This window comes from Lepisosteus oculatus, chromosome 3 (assembly GCF_040954835.1).
Source record: "Lepisosteus oculatus isolate fLepOcu1 chromosome 3, fLepOcu1.hap2, whole genome shotgun sequence".
NCBI lineage: Eukaryota > Metazoa > Chordata > Actinopteri > Semionotiformes > Lepisosteidae > Lepisosteus > Lepisosteus oculatus.
Window position 1 is genome coordinate 15,611,580 of NC_090698.1, and position 17,049 is coordinate 15,628,628.

The 17,049-nt window shown below is 46.2% G+C and overlaps 1 protein-coding gene across 5 annotated transcripts in view; it reads right to left on the reverse strand.

Annotated features, from left to right (window-relative positions):
- cplane1 (ciliogenesis and planar polarity effector 1) overlaps positions 1-17,049 on the reverse strand; it is a 53,119-nt gene that overhangs the window by 10,351 nt on the left and 25,719 nt on the right. For 4 of the 5 annotated variants that reach the window (XM_069186933.1, XM_069186935.1, XM_069186932.1 and 1 more), the window contains exons 28-44: positions 16,638-16,789; positions 16,140-16,252; positions 15,251-15,327; positions 14,882-14,965; positions 13,893-14,103; positions 12,428-12,703; positions 10,914-11,759; positions 9,218-9,396; positions 7,879-7,966; positions 6,831-6,888; positions 5,953-6,087; positions 5,551-5,622; positions 4,991-5,115; positions 4,661-4,880; positions 3,650-3,885; positions 2,949-3,042; positions 120-290 (exon numbers count right to left, since the gene is read on the reverse strand). In XM_069186933.1, the coding sequence (XP_069043034.1) occupies positions 120-290; positions 2,949-3,042; positions 3,650-3,885; positions 4,661-4,880; positions 4,991-5,115; positions 5,551-5,622; positions 5,953-6,087; positions 6,831-6,888; positions 7,879-7,966; positions 9,218-9,396; positions 10,914-11,759; positions 12,428-12,703; positions 13,893-14,103; positions 14,882-14,965; positions 15,251-15,327; positions 16,140-16,252; positions 16,638-16,789 (3,137 nt within the window). The remainder of the gene's footprint in view (positions 1-119; positions 291-2,948; positions 3,043-3,649; positions 3,886-4,660; positions 4,881-4,990; positions 5,116-5,550; positions 5,623-5,952; positions 6,088-6,830; positions 6,889-7,878; positions 7,967-9,217; positions 9,397-10,913; positions 11,760-12,427; positions 12,704-13,892; positions 14,104-14,881; positions 14,966-15,250; positions 15,328-16,139; positions 16,253-16,637; positions 16,790-17,049) is intronic. The other variant, XM_069186934.1, reaches the window with a different exon arrangement.

The window sequence follows — 17,049 nt, forward strand, 5'->3', positions numbered from 1 at the left end:
GGAAATGTTTCACTGCATAATCACAAAATCCCACGCTTTAGTTCACTCATGAAGCATGTGAAAGCGCACATCGTGTACAGTGCAAAGGCAAAGGGCTTAAGAGAAAACAGAGCGTGTACCAGCAGAAGCAGCCTGTAGTGGGGAGGATGTGCGGGCGGAAGCAGAGGCAGGAGAGAAGGGACAGCGCCCCCGCAGGCCAGGAGGAGTAAGAGCAGCAGGAGGATCTTCAAGGTCGACATCTTCCTCATCATCTTCCTCCTTCACAGCCTCTAACCCGGTCAGAATCCGCACTGGCATCCAGGGAGGAAGGAAGCAGGAGAGGGATTTAAAAAAAAAAAACTTCTTAGATGTTATTAGTGTCCGAAAAAGCTATTTGGACAAATACGAGGAAGTAGAGTTGACATCCCCTGACCTGAATTGTGGCTTTTATTTTTTTAAGAACTGTAAACAAGAGAATGCTGTCTTTATGTGCAGACCACATGGCTCAGTGCAGTGACATCAGGTATCCTGCCTGGAGACTAAGGGACACGAGTAATGACATTCAGGACATCATTACTATGGGTGAAGGCCTCTCTCTCAATTCCTTTGGAGCCAGCTGAGATTCCGGAGAAAAATCCCTTTTAATGTGGTACAAAGTGAAAAACAGCCCGGGGGCGAAATCGGAAGGCTACCAAACAGCTTTCGTGTGTAATGCCAACTGATGAAAGGAGATGAAAGACCTTTTGTCAGCATTACCTCCAGCAGAAAGTTATTGCAGAGTTATCCCCTGTCAACTTCTGTGAAAAGGGCACTCACTCTAATGGTGTCACTTTCTAGCAACTTTGTAAAAAGTTTAGAGGAGCAATAACTGAGCAATAACTGTTCTTTTTTATTTTTGTGTAATAGCAAATGCCAACTAAATAATACCAGTAACTCATAAAAATCTCTACTGAAAAGTGTCATGCACCTCTCGTTGTCAGTAAGAATGTGGCTTGATTAAAGTTTTCATGACAACACTCAAAGAGGGGTATGCAGGAAAAATCAAACCAGGCAAAAAAGAGGGTGTCCTTTTATTATATCAGAATCCACATTTTTTTACGAGATGTTTGTAGATGAGATGGTATTTCTCCAGGAGCCCTGTTCACCACCTCTGGCTGGGTGTTAAAACTTATAAACGCTGAGCCGACGTCTTTCAACTTACAGTACTGTGAGGAAGGCATCAGTTTTTGAGAGGGGTGTGAATAAGATAGGTTCAAATGGACTGAGGAAACACTATTCATCTGTTAGGGCCTACATAGTCTTCCGCACCAAAGGGAGGAGGATATTTCTGCTGCAGGGGACTGTGTTGCAAAGTAAAAATGATGCATAAGGAAAGTGAAAAGTCATCATCTTATAATAATAATAATAATAAACTTTATTTTATATAGCGCCTTTAAAGGTGGCTTCTCAAAGCGCTTTACAGGATGACAATAACAATAAATAAGAAGACTACAACAATAAATAAGAAAATTTCACAAGACAGGACACAATTATAATTACAACAATACAACAATAACAATAGAGGAGACCGTGGAAGATGGTATTAAGAAGAGCAGAGGGGTGAAGAATGGAACCAGTTAAGTAAAGGCTTTTCTGAAAAGGAGGGTTTTGAGTCTGGATTTGAAGGAGTTTAGAGAAGGTGACTCTCTAATATCCTTGGGCAAGGAGTTCCAGAGCTTGGGGGCATAGCAGGAGAAGGCCCTGTCGCCCATACAATGTAGACGGGCTTGGGGGACAGTAAGGAGGGCAGAATTTGAAGAGCGGAGGTTGCGAGGTAGGGAGTAGGGCGATAAAAGTTCAGACAGGTATTGAGGTGCCAAGCCATGTAAAGCCTTGTAGGTGAGCATGAGGATTTTAAAGTCTACGCGGAATTTGACCGGAAGCCAGTGCAAGGACTCCAGGATAGGAGTAATGTGAACACTTGCACTAGATCTGGTCAGGATTCTGGCTGCTGAATTTTGGACATACTGCAGCTTGTTCAGAGTAGATTTAGATACCCCAGGGAGCAGAGCATTGCAGTAGTCAATTCGAGAGAATACAAATATGTTGATCAGCTTTTCAGCCACAGTTAATGATAGCATAGGGCGTAGTCTTGCGATATTTCTAAGGTGAAAAAAAGATGTTTTGACAGTATGCTGTACATGTGGGTCGAATGTTAAGCCAGAATCGAATATAACCCCAAGGTTTTTCAATTTTGATTGGAGCTCAAGTACAGAGCCATCTACAGACAGGGTTACAGGACTGGCTTTACGAAGTTGATGGGGGGTACCAATAAGCATGACTTCAGTCTTGTCACAGTTAAGATGAAGGAAGTTTTGAGTCATCCAAATTTTTATGTCAGAGATGCAATTAGATAGAATAGAGACAGCCACATCAGTGTCGGGTTTGGTATGGATGTATATTTGAGTATCGTCAGCGTAAAAATGAAAGCTGAGGCCATGTGATCTTAAAAGCTGACCAAGTGGGAACATGTAAATGCTGAAGAGCAAGGGGCCCAGTATTGAGCCCTGAGGGACACCAGACTTGACAAGACCAATTTCAGACCTGTACCCATTGAGAGAGACAAAGTGACAGCGATCAGTGAGGTAAGACTTAAACCATTTGATTTATCTCATTCCAGATAAGGCACAGTCCATCCCAAATGTCCCCATTATAGAAAAGCCCTCTGTGGGGATCTAAAGCCGTTATTTAAAGAAGTCTGGTGCAATCAGCACGGTTGAAAGACAAGTGGAACCCAGCACTGCTTTGCAATGAAATAGCCAGGCTACGAAGCCCTGGTGCGACAAAGAAAACTGGGACACTATTGATCAGCAGCTTGCCTCCTGCAGCACTGTGTTCATCATAACACAGCCGGCTGCCAGCTCGCACTCTCTCAATCACTACCTGCCACACAGAAGCCCTATCCTCTCCCCAGCACGTGTGAGTCCTACCTGCCTCCGTGACCTGCACTCCTCTGGGTTTGCTAGGCTCCCACTCCAGCCCCACGTCCACAGCGCCACTCAGGTTCTCAATGGTGTTCACCAGCTACAGAGAGAACACGCACACCGGTTACCCCCACAGAGCAGCAGAACGCCTCCGACATAAAAGCCCTCTTATTCAAACAAAATCATCCTCTCTTTTTCCAGCTGACAGGCACTTGGCAGGAGTGAAAGTGTGGAGTCTTTGGCGTGTTTATGGTGGGGTCAGTGACTATGACGCTGTAGAAGGATAGAAACAGAGAGGAGCAGGTGGCAAACAGAGTGAAAAAGTCGTTTTGAAGAAGACTGATCCTTGTCGAGATTTCACTCCACGCGAGTGGCTGGCGTGTATCGCTCACCGTTCCTTAACACCACATTCAAGTTCACAAACTGCAATTATCGTGACGCTACATAATTATTAACGGCAAAAATCAGCCCATTCATTTTTAGGTTTTACTCTTCGTGAGGTCTGTTTTGTAGAATGTAAAATATGCATCATTATTAAAAAAAAAACAGATTGAAGAGAGAATTTCCTTAGTTTTGTGTCGAAGAGCTGAAGTTAACACAAGAAACACATGAACTGGAGTAACTGTGTACATATTTTCACACTTTTTTCAATCCTGCAAAATGAGCAGCACTTCCCTAAGCCGATGTAAGCCCATGGGCCTCCTCACCATTCTGGTGCTGGCAAACTCCCGCTCCATGTGGTCAGCAACGTCCTGCAAAGCCTCCAGCTGAACGTCCATCTCGGAGAGCTTGGCCGCGAACTGGCTCTTAGTGACGGGGCGTCTCGCACCAGAGGCCTCGCTGCGCACAAGCAGCTTGTGGGTCACGTCAGCTCCCAGGGGATCTGCTGCTGCTTCTGCCGTCCGCCCAGCTGCTGTCCACAGGGAAGACAACGGGGGGGACACTAGACCCCCGCACAAAGACCAGCTCAATCTGACAGTGAGCGTACTGGGACAGATGTGCAGTGTGGGCTGAATGCAGATGTTTCTGGGCAGTCCTCTTCAGATGCCTGTGCTTGAAACTTTGTGTTTGACATCAAAGAGGACAGTGCTTTGAACCTGCACAGCTAGGTGCTAAGTGCGTTTGGTCAGCCTGCTTTATGTTCAAAATTAAAATCCAGTTACATTACACACCAGCATCAAATTGTGCAATATTAAGGCCTACCTCTCTCCAAGCTAAAATATAATGGTCTCGTTCAAAATATTCTTCACTAATTATCTAAACATCAGCATTCAGTACAGCCTTAGTAGTTCTCAATTCTTTTGTGTTAGTAAAATAATGCATTTCATGTTATAAGAGCAGGAATGTGGCCCACAGTATTTTTTAGATGTAGTCAGTTGTTCTTAGCAGCTCCTGTTTTTGGTTATTGGGAGTGACTGCTGAAAGGGTGAAAACCATGTTGTAGAGGTGGAAAACCAAGAGACACTAACAAGAAAGAATGCAAATCAATACTTTTAGAGGCAAAAACAAAAAAAAATCTAGCAGAAAGCCACTCTCTGCACAGCCAAGTTAGATATGATTGCTACAACAAGGATGTAGCATCTAGGAAGGGTCTGGGAACAGATTTTGGAGGTTTTGTTACAGCAGCACAGTACAGCTGGAAACACAACTGTTGAGATCCTTTACCAGGAGCTGTCAGGAGCTGACTCTGCACCCCCATGTATCCTTCTGGAAACTACCTTGTGCTCCTGGTCTGTCGTCCTCGGTCTCCTGCAGGAAGGCGTCCGGGGGAAAAGCGTTGGTCACGGAAGCGGCCATGTGGTGGAGCTGGGCGTTCGAGGGGGGCGACGTCCTGCATTCTGGGGCCAAGCCCGAAGCCTCCTCAGATAACGGCAGGGCGCGCAGGAGCTGCTCGTCCTCGATGTCAATGACGTTAATGAACCGGCGGCCGGAGAGGTCCTGAGAAAGAGGAACGAATGCGTCAGAGGAATCCAGGGCAGCTCGTCCTCGTCCCCCAGGTCGCCTGTCCGCGCAGCAGGCCAGCCTGAAGTACACGAGAGAAAACCTACCCCTTCTCCCGGGGGTTCATGGCCAGCTGGGGCTGCGCTGGGCTCGGTGGGCTCTTCCGGGAATCTGAGGTTCAGGAAAACTTCGGGAGGAAGAACTGCAGGGACTTCTGCTGGGGGTCCACAAGCTGTTTGAAAACATTGTTGCTTTTAGGCACAGATTCAGTTCATACAAAAAGTCAAAAAGCCAGGCGTTTTATTCAAACAGCACACAGCCTGCACCCAGACGGTCAAGAGCAGCCATTCTTCACAGTGGAAATGAGCAATTAGGCACGCTGCTTGGCCTGAAACCATTTTGCTCCAGATTTAGCTAACAGACTGCCATCATATTCTAATCGTTAAAGGGAACTGGGTGCAATGCTGAGCTGAATATACAATCCATTAGCAGAGCAACAAAGATGGGCTGGTCACCTGCCATGAACTCTGACCTAAGCCAATGAAATTTGACAAATTTAAAAATATTTTCAGATTGAAACATATGCCTTTACAATGTTTGTCATGGGTTCTTCCCTGACAAAGATTGACTGGGCTGGAAAAAAACAAGGGCATTGGACCACACTTACTGACTGCAGTGTCGGACTGTGGTACCAGGAAATGTGCAGAAGTTCCTTTATCAGCAAGCAAACGAGGACAAACTACAGGCACAGAAAGACAGAGACAGCAAATCTCGAGTCAGTAGAAAAGAGTATGATTCTTCACAGAGAAACAGGTCCCACAAACACAGATACTGCCTGTGCAAATTTAATGAAAACTTATTTGGCCAATGATTCGTTCCACATTTTCAACACAGACTAAGATGCAATGGAAAAAAAAGTAAAAACAGCTTCAAGCATTATTGAGTTTTAGTTTTGAAAAGGACACAAGCTTTGTCCTGAGGGTCCTGAGAGTCAAGGTAAGAGTAATGCTGTCCTAAACCAGAAGTGCAACAGGAGGGTTAAGTGCACCCAGAGGGGGCACCGCTGTACCTGGCTCAGTGTTGGTACTGGCGTCCTGTATCTGTGGCGGTCTCTTCTTTGTGGCTGCAAAGCAATGAAGCTCAGCTGCTGTGGACAGAGGCCCTGTGGTCGGCTCTACTCCTGCAAGCAGGGAGTCGAATGAGCCTGGGGAAAGCAGAAGGAAGAGCTGCTGTAAGCACTGCGCTGAATCTGCCTTCTCCCCAAGCTTGCACCTCAGTGGACAGTGGAGTTTATTCTCTCTCTGTGGGTGGCAAGCAATTAAGGGAGAAAAACAATACCAAAATTCTAATAAACATACTTACAAAAAGCCCTAAATAAAGTAAATCAGGAGGGTAAATACAATTTAAGGGCAGAAAATCTAAAGCATTAGATATTAATCTTGGTCCTTGCAAACCACTCTGTCTTCCAGTTTATATTCCTCCTTGGTCCAAAAATCCAAGGCTTCTTGAACTCTTAATTGTGTGGTTCTTTAGGGACTGTTCTCCCCTTGAACACTCTGCTTTAAGCTGTGCTGTGTTTGGAATTTAGCCAAAGGGCCTCTGATCAATTTGTCTTCACCTGTTGCTACTGTACACCTGTTTAAACAGCTCTTGCTGAGCTGCCATTCCACTCCACAGGCAGAACTTGTACTGTGTCAAATGCCCATGCAATAAGCATTGTAAATTATACATGGGCTCAGCAGCTTAAATTCCACCAGGTCACTGAGATGTGATTAGAAAGCAAAAACCTAGACTAGAGTTAGTTTCTAATTCCAAATTACCCTGTTAAAAGCTGAAATAAGTTTGAAAAGATTTTCAGTCTTTTGATTTCAAAGTTCCTCTTTTGATTTCTTCCATTCACAATTTTATCGACTAATTTGATGGCCACTGAATTTCTCTTTAACTCACCAGGAGGAATGACAAAACCCTCTCCTAACTCAGACTGCTGTGGCTCAGCTTCTTTTGGCTAAAAGGCACAGAAAACAATGGTCAATTATTCTCTCGGAATACAAATACAGCAGCACGCTAAAACCATGGCCAGTTTCAGGGAAAAACAAAAAGCTTCTTCTGGTCGCAATGTTAGTTTAATGGATTTGCTTCTGAAAAAAACAATGTTAAATGTTGGGACAGAGTGGGGAAAAGCTTAATTGAAATCTGTTAAGAAATTAAGCAGTGTTTTTTCAAAAGAAATTTAAGATCTGCTTTTCACAAGACCATAACACAATGAAGCTGTTGAGTAATTCGCCAAGGAAGATGACTTTTTCCGAGCCTCTGCAGGTCACATCTTATGTTACCAAAAGTACTGCATGTGGGTTCCGGTTGACAGCACTGTGAGCACACTGTGACTGATGCAGGGACACCACCCACCAGCAAAGACCACAGAAGCAAGAGTGTGACTATCCAGAAGACCTACCAATTTGGGTGTATTTCTGCATTCAATAGGAATTTTCTATACACGAGTTTGGAGTTCAACACTCATATAAGAAGCAAACCACTAAAAAAATAATTTTGCAACAGGTTTGGTCCATTCAGCCCTTCTGTTGTGAAGAGTGACCTTCGTTAACCTGCACCTATGAACATGTTAATCACTAGTGCTATTACTTTGCTTTGAAGCTGCTTCCCACAGCACAAATCACGCTTAACAACTCGAACCATCTGCCAAGGAAGCCAAGCACCCTTCAATTTCACAGCTGAAAACATTTGGACCTTTCGTCCGCTTCTGACAATTTTTTATTCCTTTAAATCATGTCTGCTGTCTTCAATATGGGGATAACGATGCTGAGTTTTTTTTTCTTGCTTTGCTACCTTCACTAAAGGCACTGAGTAACTAACGGTTTCTACTGGTCAATGCTTCGCCACCATCTTGCCATTATGAGTTCCTACTCTCTTCCTCTTTCCCCCAGGGCACAACAGACTGAGCTGACAGAGGGGCTGCGGCACTTTCCTGCGCCTGTACCTCCTCGGGGGGGATAATGGAGTCCTCTGGCCGGAACGTGACACCAGCACTGCGGCCCTCCTGTGCCCTCTCCCGACGCCTCTTCTGTCTGTTTCAGGAAAACAGAAATAAAAAAAATCAATGCCAACTTGGAGGACAGGGGTATTGATCCACACGCCTTGCCGGAGTACACAAAAAGAACGTGACCGCCTCTCCTCTCCTTCTTTTAGAAGCTGCTGCACACTGCTTCTTCCCACGCTCCCTTCTTTCCGTCATGCAATTCTTCTGTATCCCGCAATAAAGAACAAGCTCCCCACCGGCCTTTCTCACACCGATTTGCCTGGTAGTTTCACAGCGCCTGATGAGCAGGAGTCCCAGACTTGCTTACCTCAGTTACCTCAGGATTAAAGATAATTAATGATGGAACTCTCATTTTAAAAAGCTTTGCAAGAAACGGTACGGAGGAGAGTTATAGTTCGGCAGCAAAGACAGCAATTTTGCGTATCGCACCAAAGCTTTTTTTAAATACAGATAAGATTCGCTTTTGCCTGCAAGTGAAAGCAACTGTCATCACATCGAAAGGTAAGAAACACACAGGCTGATTGTAGATGAACACCACAGCACTTTGGCAAACAGTGGAGAAAGAAACCATTGTGAAGGAGGAGGAACGGGACCTGAGCACTACTGAAACGCATCTATGCGCCAATGGGAAAGGGGCCTGTCATCTGAAAAGGTCGCGAAATGTCACTGTACTGCAGCCAAGCAGCTCAAAGCGTTCATGGACTCAACGGCTGTTCTGAAGCTATTGGCTGACTTTGTTCTTTCTTGGGTTCCACTGTTTGTGTTTCAGTAGCTGACGTACAGCGAGAACGACTTAAAACCATGGCAGCAGGGACACCAGAGGCTGCCGCCTGTACAAGACCAGAACAGCTTTCATCATTTGCCTCAACAAAACTTCAATTTTTCCAGCTTTCAGAGTGTCTCGAATACCCTGAAAACATACTGCATCACAGCTGAAACGTTCCAGCAAAAATAAACATTAGACACAAATGGACTACTGTTCTCATTTTCCTGTGGGAATACTCAATCTTCTATGATTGTTTATTATGCCAGAGCTTTGGATTACCATGTAAACCGCTGTGCTGTACAGTACATTGCAATCTGCAACCTACTAAAATTCTGTAACTCTCCTATTACTTATGTATATATGTATATTTATAGACATACTGTATGTCCGTACAAGCATATACACACGTATATGTTGAACAGCAGGAACCCTGGTATGTCACCCTCATTGGCACTGGACAGCCTTACAGTAATGGCGGACTGGGACTTTGAGAAGGTCAGGAAGGGCTCCCACCTTTTAAGTGACTCCCGGCCCCAGTCTCTGCGGAGCGGCTCTTCGCCAGCCTGCAGAAGCTGCAGCTGCCCGTGCTGGGCTCTCCCGGGGGCACCCGGCCGCCGGCTCGGGCCAAGGGAAGCCAGCTGCTGCAGCGGGATGAGCCGTGGAGGCTGGAAGGGCAGGGTCTGTGGGAACACCTGGGAGGGGGACAGGAGAAGCGGGGGGAAAATGAGCAGGGGACGCCTTGGTGCTCTCAGCTGGTTCTGGTCACCTGCTTAACTGGCTCGACTGCCGCCGCCACCCCGCAGAGGGGCCTCGTGCTTCAGTGAAACTCAGCTGGCTACAAGAAGAAGCGCAGACACTTCCGGCAAACATCAGTGAGTCTTTGAAGGCGAAAGCGAAACTGGCTCTCTTCAAATTAAATTCACTACTGCATCCCAGTCTCATTCCAAGTGCTTCGTCCTTCAATATGTGGTCCGATTTTGCATTTCACATGTTTGCGTCAGCTTTGTCAACTTATATTTTTACCAGCTTAGACATCCAACGCGACTGTGCACACCCACAACACTGCTGAAGTCATACCGGAGCTAAACATACAGACACGCAATATTTAAAATAATATGTAAACAGGAAAATGTAGACTTTTATGAAGACGCATTAAAGAGCTTTTGTGGAAAAATGAAATGAAACCTAATAAAGCATTAATGTGCCACTCCACATGTCACTTGTTGTCAGGTAACCCATGAAAAGTGACAATCACTTCAAGTTACAAGCTGTAAGACCACCGTACAGTCTTATACAGTGTGCTGGAGCTGCTCAGAAACCTTTGCTTTATCTCTTTTTTTGCTTCCTCTCCTCAGCAAAGGTTTCAGATAGGCTACAAATGTGCAAGGGCCTTTTGAGCTCGTGTAAAAGCACCTGTACAGCAAGGCATTGAGACGACCTCGATTGGATCGCTGCCCCTCCCACAGAGACGATACTCTGAAGATCTCAGTTTTGGATCACTGGGGTTCTCCTCTCAATCACTTGTGCTGTCAACAGTGAGAGCTTCACACACTCACATCAGGGCTGCACACAATGAAGGGAAAACATGAAGGCGGACAGCAGGAGAAGCCCTCGTTAGGTAAAACTATGCTCATTGCGTGAGAATAGTGCTCACCAAATATTTAAAATTTTACAATATTACAGATTATACATTTCTAGGCCCTGAGGTGCTGTAACAGTCCCATGGATTGCTTGACAAAAAAATGACACTGCTGTATGCCTTAGATTTTAGGTGTAGAACATATTAGGTAATATCACCGTTTTATACAAAAGCTATTAACCTCTCATGAACAACTTTCGCAAAGAATTACTTCTGGCTTCTTTTCCACTATTGCTTCCAACAATATCAATGGACAACAGTGAAGATCAGAGGTTGTAGGAGTAATACAACATTTTGTGTCCCCAGGAGGTTTATTAATGCCTGTAAAAAAGTGCTGAGGTGAACGCACTGGGTATTTCAAACTCTTGCTTGATGTGGTAAACTCTAGGGCCATGGGGTCTTGGGTTGTTAAGCTTCTGACAGATTACGTGCTAGAAAACCCACTGGACTGTGTGGCCGGATGAACCAGAGCTCTTCTGAAGTGATTTCGATTCAAAAACACAAAAAAAGCTCTGACCCTGGACAGTTCCCATCATATATTTTTCTCAGTATTAGGAAAAAAAACTGTACCTTGCTCAGTGGCGCGGGTTGCGCCTGCAGCAAAGGGATGCTGGGATAGTGTTCTGAGGGTCCAGAGCTAGGGGTCAAGGGTTGCAGAGGGGCGGTCTGTGAAGGGGGCAGGATCTGGGGGAGCATGCAGCTGGACGGGAGCTGGTGGACAGCAGGGTGGAAACGCAGGAGAGGAAGACCACGCGCCTGGTGGGGGGCATGGGGCTGTGGAGGCACAGAGACGGGGGGACCCCCCGCCAGTCTCCCTGCTTGGCTGTCGAGGCTGTGGGGATGGGTTGGAGTAGGCCGCGCTTGGGGCAGAGGGTTGGTGTCTGGGATTCCAGCGTACTGCTCCAGGTTCAGGTGTTTAGGAGGGCCTGCAGTCACTCGTTCGGCCCACCTAACCTTCTGCTCCTCAGCTGTCCTCAGGGCCTTGGGGTCGTACTGGTTGATGTTTAAGTGAGCTGGGGGTGGAGCCACGTCCCTCCGCTTTTGGTGCTCCTTAGAACGCAGGGCCCAGGCCTCTCGAGGAGGAGGAGGAGGAGGAGGAGGAGGAGGTTGGGTCTGTGTTGAGCACCGAAGGAGAGGAGCAAAGAGGTTTACAACAGGAGTATCTCCAGGCTGGAGCAGCTGCTGAGGCTGTAGCCTGAGGAGCCTGAGCCCTGAGGAGGAGGCAGAAGGGGCAGAGGTCTTCTCCAGGGGAATCAGCGTTGGGGTCTCACGCGAACCCGATAGGGGCAGTAGCAGCGGAAGGCCATGGCTGCTATTGTTGGCGGTCTTCAGCAGGCCACGAGAGGCGGGGATCAGACCCTCACTCCCCCCCTGGCATCCTCGCGCGTCCAAGTGAAGACTGAGCTCAGTGGGATTCTGAAATGAAAAACAGCCGCCGTAAAAGAGAAGTCATACAGCCAATAAGATGGTCAGTGGTGGGCTTAGCTCTGAGGTCAAGGTTTAGAGGCTGCATCATGTTGCTAGCTGTGACGTGTGACATTGCACAGAGAGGACAACAGATTTGAGGACTCAGCTCTGCCGTCTGCACCTGCTGGGAAAGAATAAGACATGTTCCACTAATGCTACCACACAGCATGTCTCTCACGCAGGCATGACATCACAGCAAACCTGCCCGATGTCACTGAGGTCCACTCATCTAATCCCAGCCCCACATACAGCAACTGTGCCGATTGTGCACTTCCAGTTGGTGAGTAACGGTCTCAGCTGCCTGGTGATACAGCCAGGGATAAAACTTCTGGATCAAAGGGTTCTCCTGCCTGTACCAGTTCAGCCACCAAGGACGACCAGCTTTGCCATCTCTTGTATTCATTGTTTCCAAGTCGTATCCATCAAAAGCTCATCTTTGATCAGGGGCAAAGGTCAGAGGTGAATTAGCTGCATGTCTCAATAATTAACACTCCGAGTTTGCGCCTTAATTTAACACTTGTCCCAACGCATAGGTCCTGACAAACAGAAGCAACTAGTTTCAGAAAACAATTCTGTTTTCCTGAATCTCCCACCAGCATGCCTCACAAGCTCTTTACCTGTGCAACGTTTTCTTTGTTACTCTGATCAGTCTCGATGTTCTGGGCTCGTCTCTCCATGGGAGCCGGCTGCTGGCCGCTGGGCCTGTCACCTGCAGACTGACCCGCAGTCTCTGGGCCCGGTTCGTCTGAGCCGAGCCCAGCTGGTTGAGCTCCAGGCCCTCGGCTACTCTGAGCTGCAGGTGCGTTTGGCTGCAGGTGAAGCTGCAGATGTGGGAGGTTCGTGAAGGAGGCGCCCACCACTTGCATGAGACTCATGAAATTGATCTGCTGCAACTGTGGATCAAAGACAAAGTAAAACAAGAGTGTATACGACTCGGAGCACCACATACACAGCAATGCACTGTTCCTTTGTGACTGGAACTGTTAGTTCTCAAACGAGCCGGAGCTTTCGGGCTTATGTACAGTATGTGCAGAGGGCATGGGACATGGATTCACATTAGTTCAGGGTCATACGTCCCATTTTCCTTGGGCTTTTCTGCCCCACGATTTGATCAAACCTTTGAACAATTTATAAGAAGAGTGAAGGATGCCCCAAAAAAATCCAAGGACATATACTGTACTAGACCCAGGGCCGTCTCAAGAGGTGGGAGGGTTCTTGTGTGTAGTGGTGCCGGCAGGGAGCAGCGCTGAGGTGATGAAATAGCTCCCTTACTGGCCTGCGCAAACAGACATACAGGACTGAACACAACTACTGAATGCCGTTGTTGCTAATGCTATCGGTACCTTCAGGTGTCATAACGCCAGTATCCCTGTCGTCGTCGAGATCAACACTAGTGTTAATTTCTTCTTCTCTCCTGGTTTTCACAACGAACCATTCCAAAGACCCTTTAAGTGCCACATTTGCATCCTCCCTCTTCTGTGTCTTTCTTCTTGTCTCACACCCACTGTAGTAATTTCGAAATCTGCCCCTATCTCTGCTTGTGCTCACTATTTTTCCAACAGCTAACTCTTTTTCCAAGCTAGTTATACTGCAATAACTTTTAGCTGGCAACTGATGGCCAATGGCGTAGTGAGTGCGGAACACGCCTCCAGATCTGAATAAAGCATCTGTTTTCCCACTAATGTTAGATTTCATCTCGAGTTTTATGTTGCTTCATTAAAATATTTAAACATGGATTTATATTTTTATGTGTGTGTGAAGCGGGAGTGAGGATTGGAGGGGTTGGGGAGCCTTGTGCGGCCGCCCCCTTTGCCCCCCCACCCGACTAGACTTCCCTTCCAGCCTCACTTGGCTATGGACTATAAGCGGCAAGAGGTGATGCATAATAGCCCGTCCTCTGCACCTCACAAGACATTGCACAAAGATATTTGAAAAATTTCCAAAACCATTCGAAACGGGGACAAAGTAAGTACACAAGAGAAAAGGGATTTGTGAACACATGACAGACAAGTCCAGGTTCTTTAAAGATAATGTGGACACTTCGTTCTTGCCGAGTTAATTTCCCTTTGTGTTTTTACTCACCTGCACAAGCCGGAACATCTCATCCTGGAGCAGCTGCCTGATGGCATCTGACTGAGGGAGGGGCTGAGTGCCTGGGTTGCTCCCCAAGAGCTGGTCTGAGTTGGGAGGGATAGAGTTTACTGGAGGCCCAGGCTGTAGGCCCAATGATGGAATCGACGGAACATTCGCTTGGACAGTAGAGACTGTGGGTGGAACTTCTTCGCTGGTTGCACTAGGAAAAATACAGAAAAAGTTCTGACAGGACTGCCATCTATTCTTTTGTATTTAATTTTCCAGACGGTATTCAAAGAGGTGAGTCCAAACAGAAGAAAATCTTCATCTGAGAGAAACAGGAGCCATGTCACTTAGAAACTGAAAGAGGAAAACTGGCAAAAACTTTGAACGCAGAATAGAAATCTGACATATTTAAACAATGCGTACGGGGTAAAAATGATACACAATGTCCAAGTGAAAGCACATGCAGTAGTGTGTCTTCTGTAACCCATACAGATAGCCCAATATGCCTTATGAGTGCCTGCACCGAACTTCATCACTTGACACAGAAAGAGATGGAAGCAAGGAGCTTCAGGCCACTGGACAAAGGAGGTAAGAATGTGGTACACATACAGATTATCCCGTCCAGGCTGGTAAGAGTGGTATTTGTGTTTAGAAGTGAGAAACGCTGTGAGGGCTTAATTCTTGTTCATGTCCAAGAACTGTACTGTACATATGGCACCTTCAATGACTAAAGGTTCCAAATATACTGTACTGTGCCATCTAAAAAGACTGCAAATACCTTCTAACCAACAGTGGAAAAGCAAAAGAATGGATCAGAACTACCATTAATTAGCCTCCGGAGACAAGCATATTTCTGCAAGTCTTAGGTTGTTGGCCTATTTTAGCTGTGAGTCCTGGTTTATCTGCACAAAAGTGCCCTGTGAATCTATAGTGCCTCAAGCACTACCCATACAAACATCTCTTTGAGGAAAGCTCAGCATCACCGCACTTACGTTGATGCTGCCAGTTCTGCCAGCAAGTCTGTAGGTACGTCACTTGGCATGCTGGGTAATTCCTGGGTGTCTGCCTCTTCGGTCCTAGGAATCCATCGTTAGGAGACAGATGAGATGAGTCGCATTACTCAAGAACAGGAAGTAGAATCGTCAAAAGAAGTTCTAATTAACTACCAAACAGGAAACTGAGCCCTTTCGGTGTAAAGAGTCCTGTACAGAAAGCCACTACACTAGCAACTTTATACTGTGTTTACAATTTCCCCAAGGCAACCAATCAGCGAGTCATTGTTTGAAAGAAACACTCAATGACTGCACCTCAGGCTTCCTAGCAACATTTGTTTTGCGTTGGCTTTTTCTCAGCACACTCACCAGGACACCACTCTCTTGTCCTGTGGTCCTTCTGCAGGATAAGATCTTGGACTCTCCAAGTCTGAGAGTTTCAGAGTCTGGAAAAGAAAATGTGAACCCTTTACACTGCATGTAGCCATTACAACTCCAGTACATAGCCATCCACACTGAGCCTTTCTGAGCTAACCTGTCTGACATCTCTGAACAATTCTAATGACATAGCTCTAAATCCTCCTTTTACAAAAAAATAATGCAAAAGAATTGGTCTCTTTCTGCATTTTCTTACTTTAATAAAGGACTATTTTGTCTAAATTTAAATCAATTTTACATTCACCACTATACAAGTAATTACAGTAAGGCTTCTTCAGGCATTCATGCCATCATTAAGATGGATATGTTTGATAGTTACAGATATTTCTTGGTATTTTGAGCATCCTCCCTACAATCACAGCTGGACAGAGAAGTGAAGTGTAGCTCATTGGCCACTCTTCACCCAGGATAGGACTGTAATAACTTTCTTAGGCCATCACGGTAATTATCAACTCATTCACCCAGATGAAAGAGCTACAGTACAAGCAAACGCCAGCCAGCTTGGGCTAAATGTATCAGTGGATACAATCTTAGTTTGTATATTCCAGTAGCAGATATGAAGTGCAAGGTCAAGTTATGTTTTTTGGTCACTAAATAAGAGTCCAGAAAATGTTTATAGAACAGCAGATGCAGTCAAGGCCCTTGCACACTGCTGTGGTAACAGGCGCTTACTGCCATATCTGCAGTCTCAGATCTGGGAGGCATGTTTAGGATGGGGCTGTCCCTCATCTAGAGCAGTTATGCTAACCAGACAAGCGAACAACAACAGATTCTCTGGCCTTAAGAGAGCCAAGCAGGAGTGTACATTGATCACACTCACCCTGTCCTGGAGTGCAGAGCCTGGCCGGGGAATGGTCTTGATGTGTACAGAGATGCTTGGGGTGGTCAGAGCTGGGTCAGGGGGCTCCCACCCATCCTCAGGACTGCTGCCTCCTGCACACCAGAACACAGCGCTGTTCTGTCCGAACTGGGCATGCAAACCAGAACCTCTCACCCACCCTTCCTAAAGCCATTTCAAAAGGAGCACACTGTTTCTGTCTAATTTCCAGCTGAGCTCCAAGTTATGTCAATTAATGATTCATTTAGGCCACGTTAAATTAGTTCCAGCAATTTAAGCAGTCGCCTGTGCAATTTACAACTTTAAAGCTCCCACTTTTGTAAAAGAGCTAAGAACTAGGGAAAAGATTCTTTCAACGGGTAAACAAAAAAGGTTTTAAGCAAGAGCTAAGCTCAGCCCTTCCTACTGTGGCACACTGTACATTGAATAAATGCAGTGTTACCTGTCCTTGAGTTTAACTGCCTTGAGACCCCAACCTACCTTCCCGTTCAGAGGGCAAATCCTGTTCTCCTTCAGGCATGTTTCTGTCTATTGTACTCTCCAAATCAGACAGCATCTCCTCCAGCTCATCCTCGCGAGGCGGCTCCTCGTCTCTCTCCATCTCTCCAACAGTGTCCCCCAGGCCTGACGCTCTGCGATGAGTAACAGAGGGGAGAGTTCTAGAATCCGTCCGAGAATTCCATTTACCGGAGCTCACCCTAGAAACGCTCAAGCTGCAAATCTCTACTACGAACGCAGGTTTCTCAATCTACGTCTTTTGAAATATGAAGCCTTTGTACTTATGACACATCAGGTGAGATAAAGTTAATGGTTGATTTACTATTTCCCCCACAAATCTCAGTTTTTCAGGAAGTACAGGAGAACAGTGCCAGGTTACCCCTGAGCTTTACTC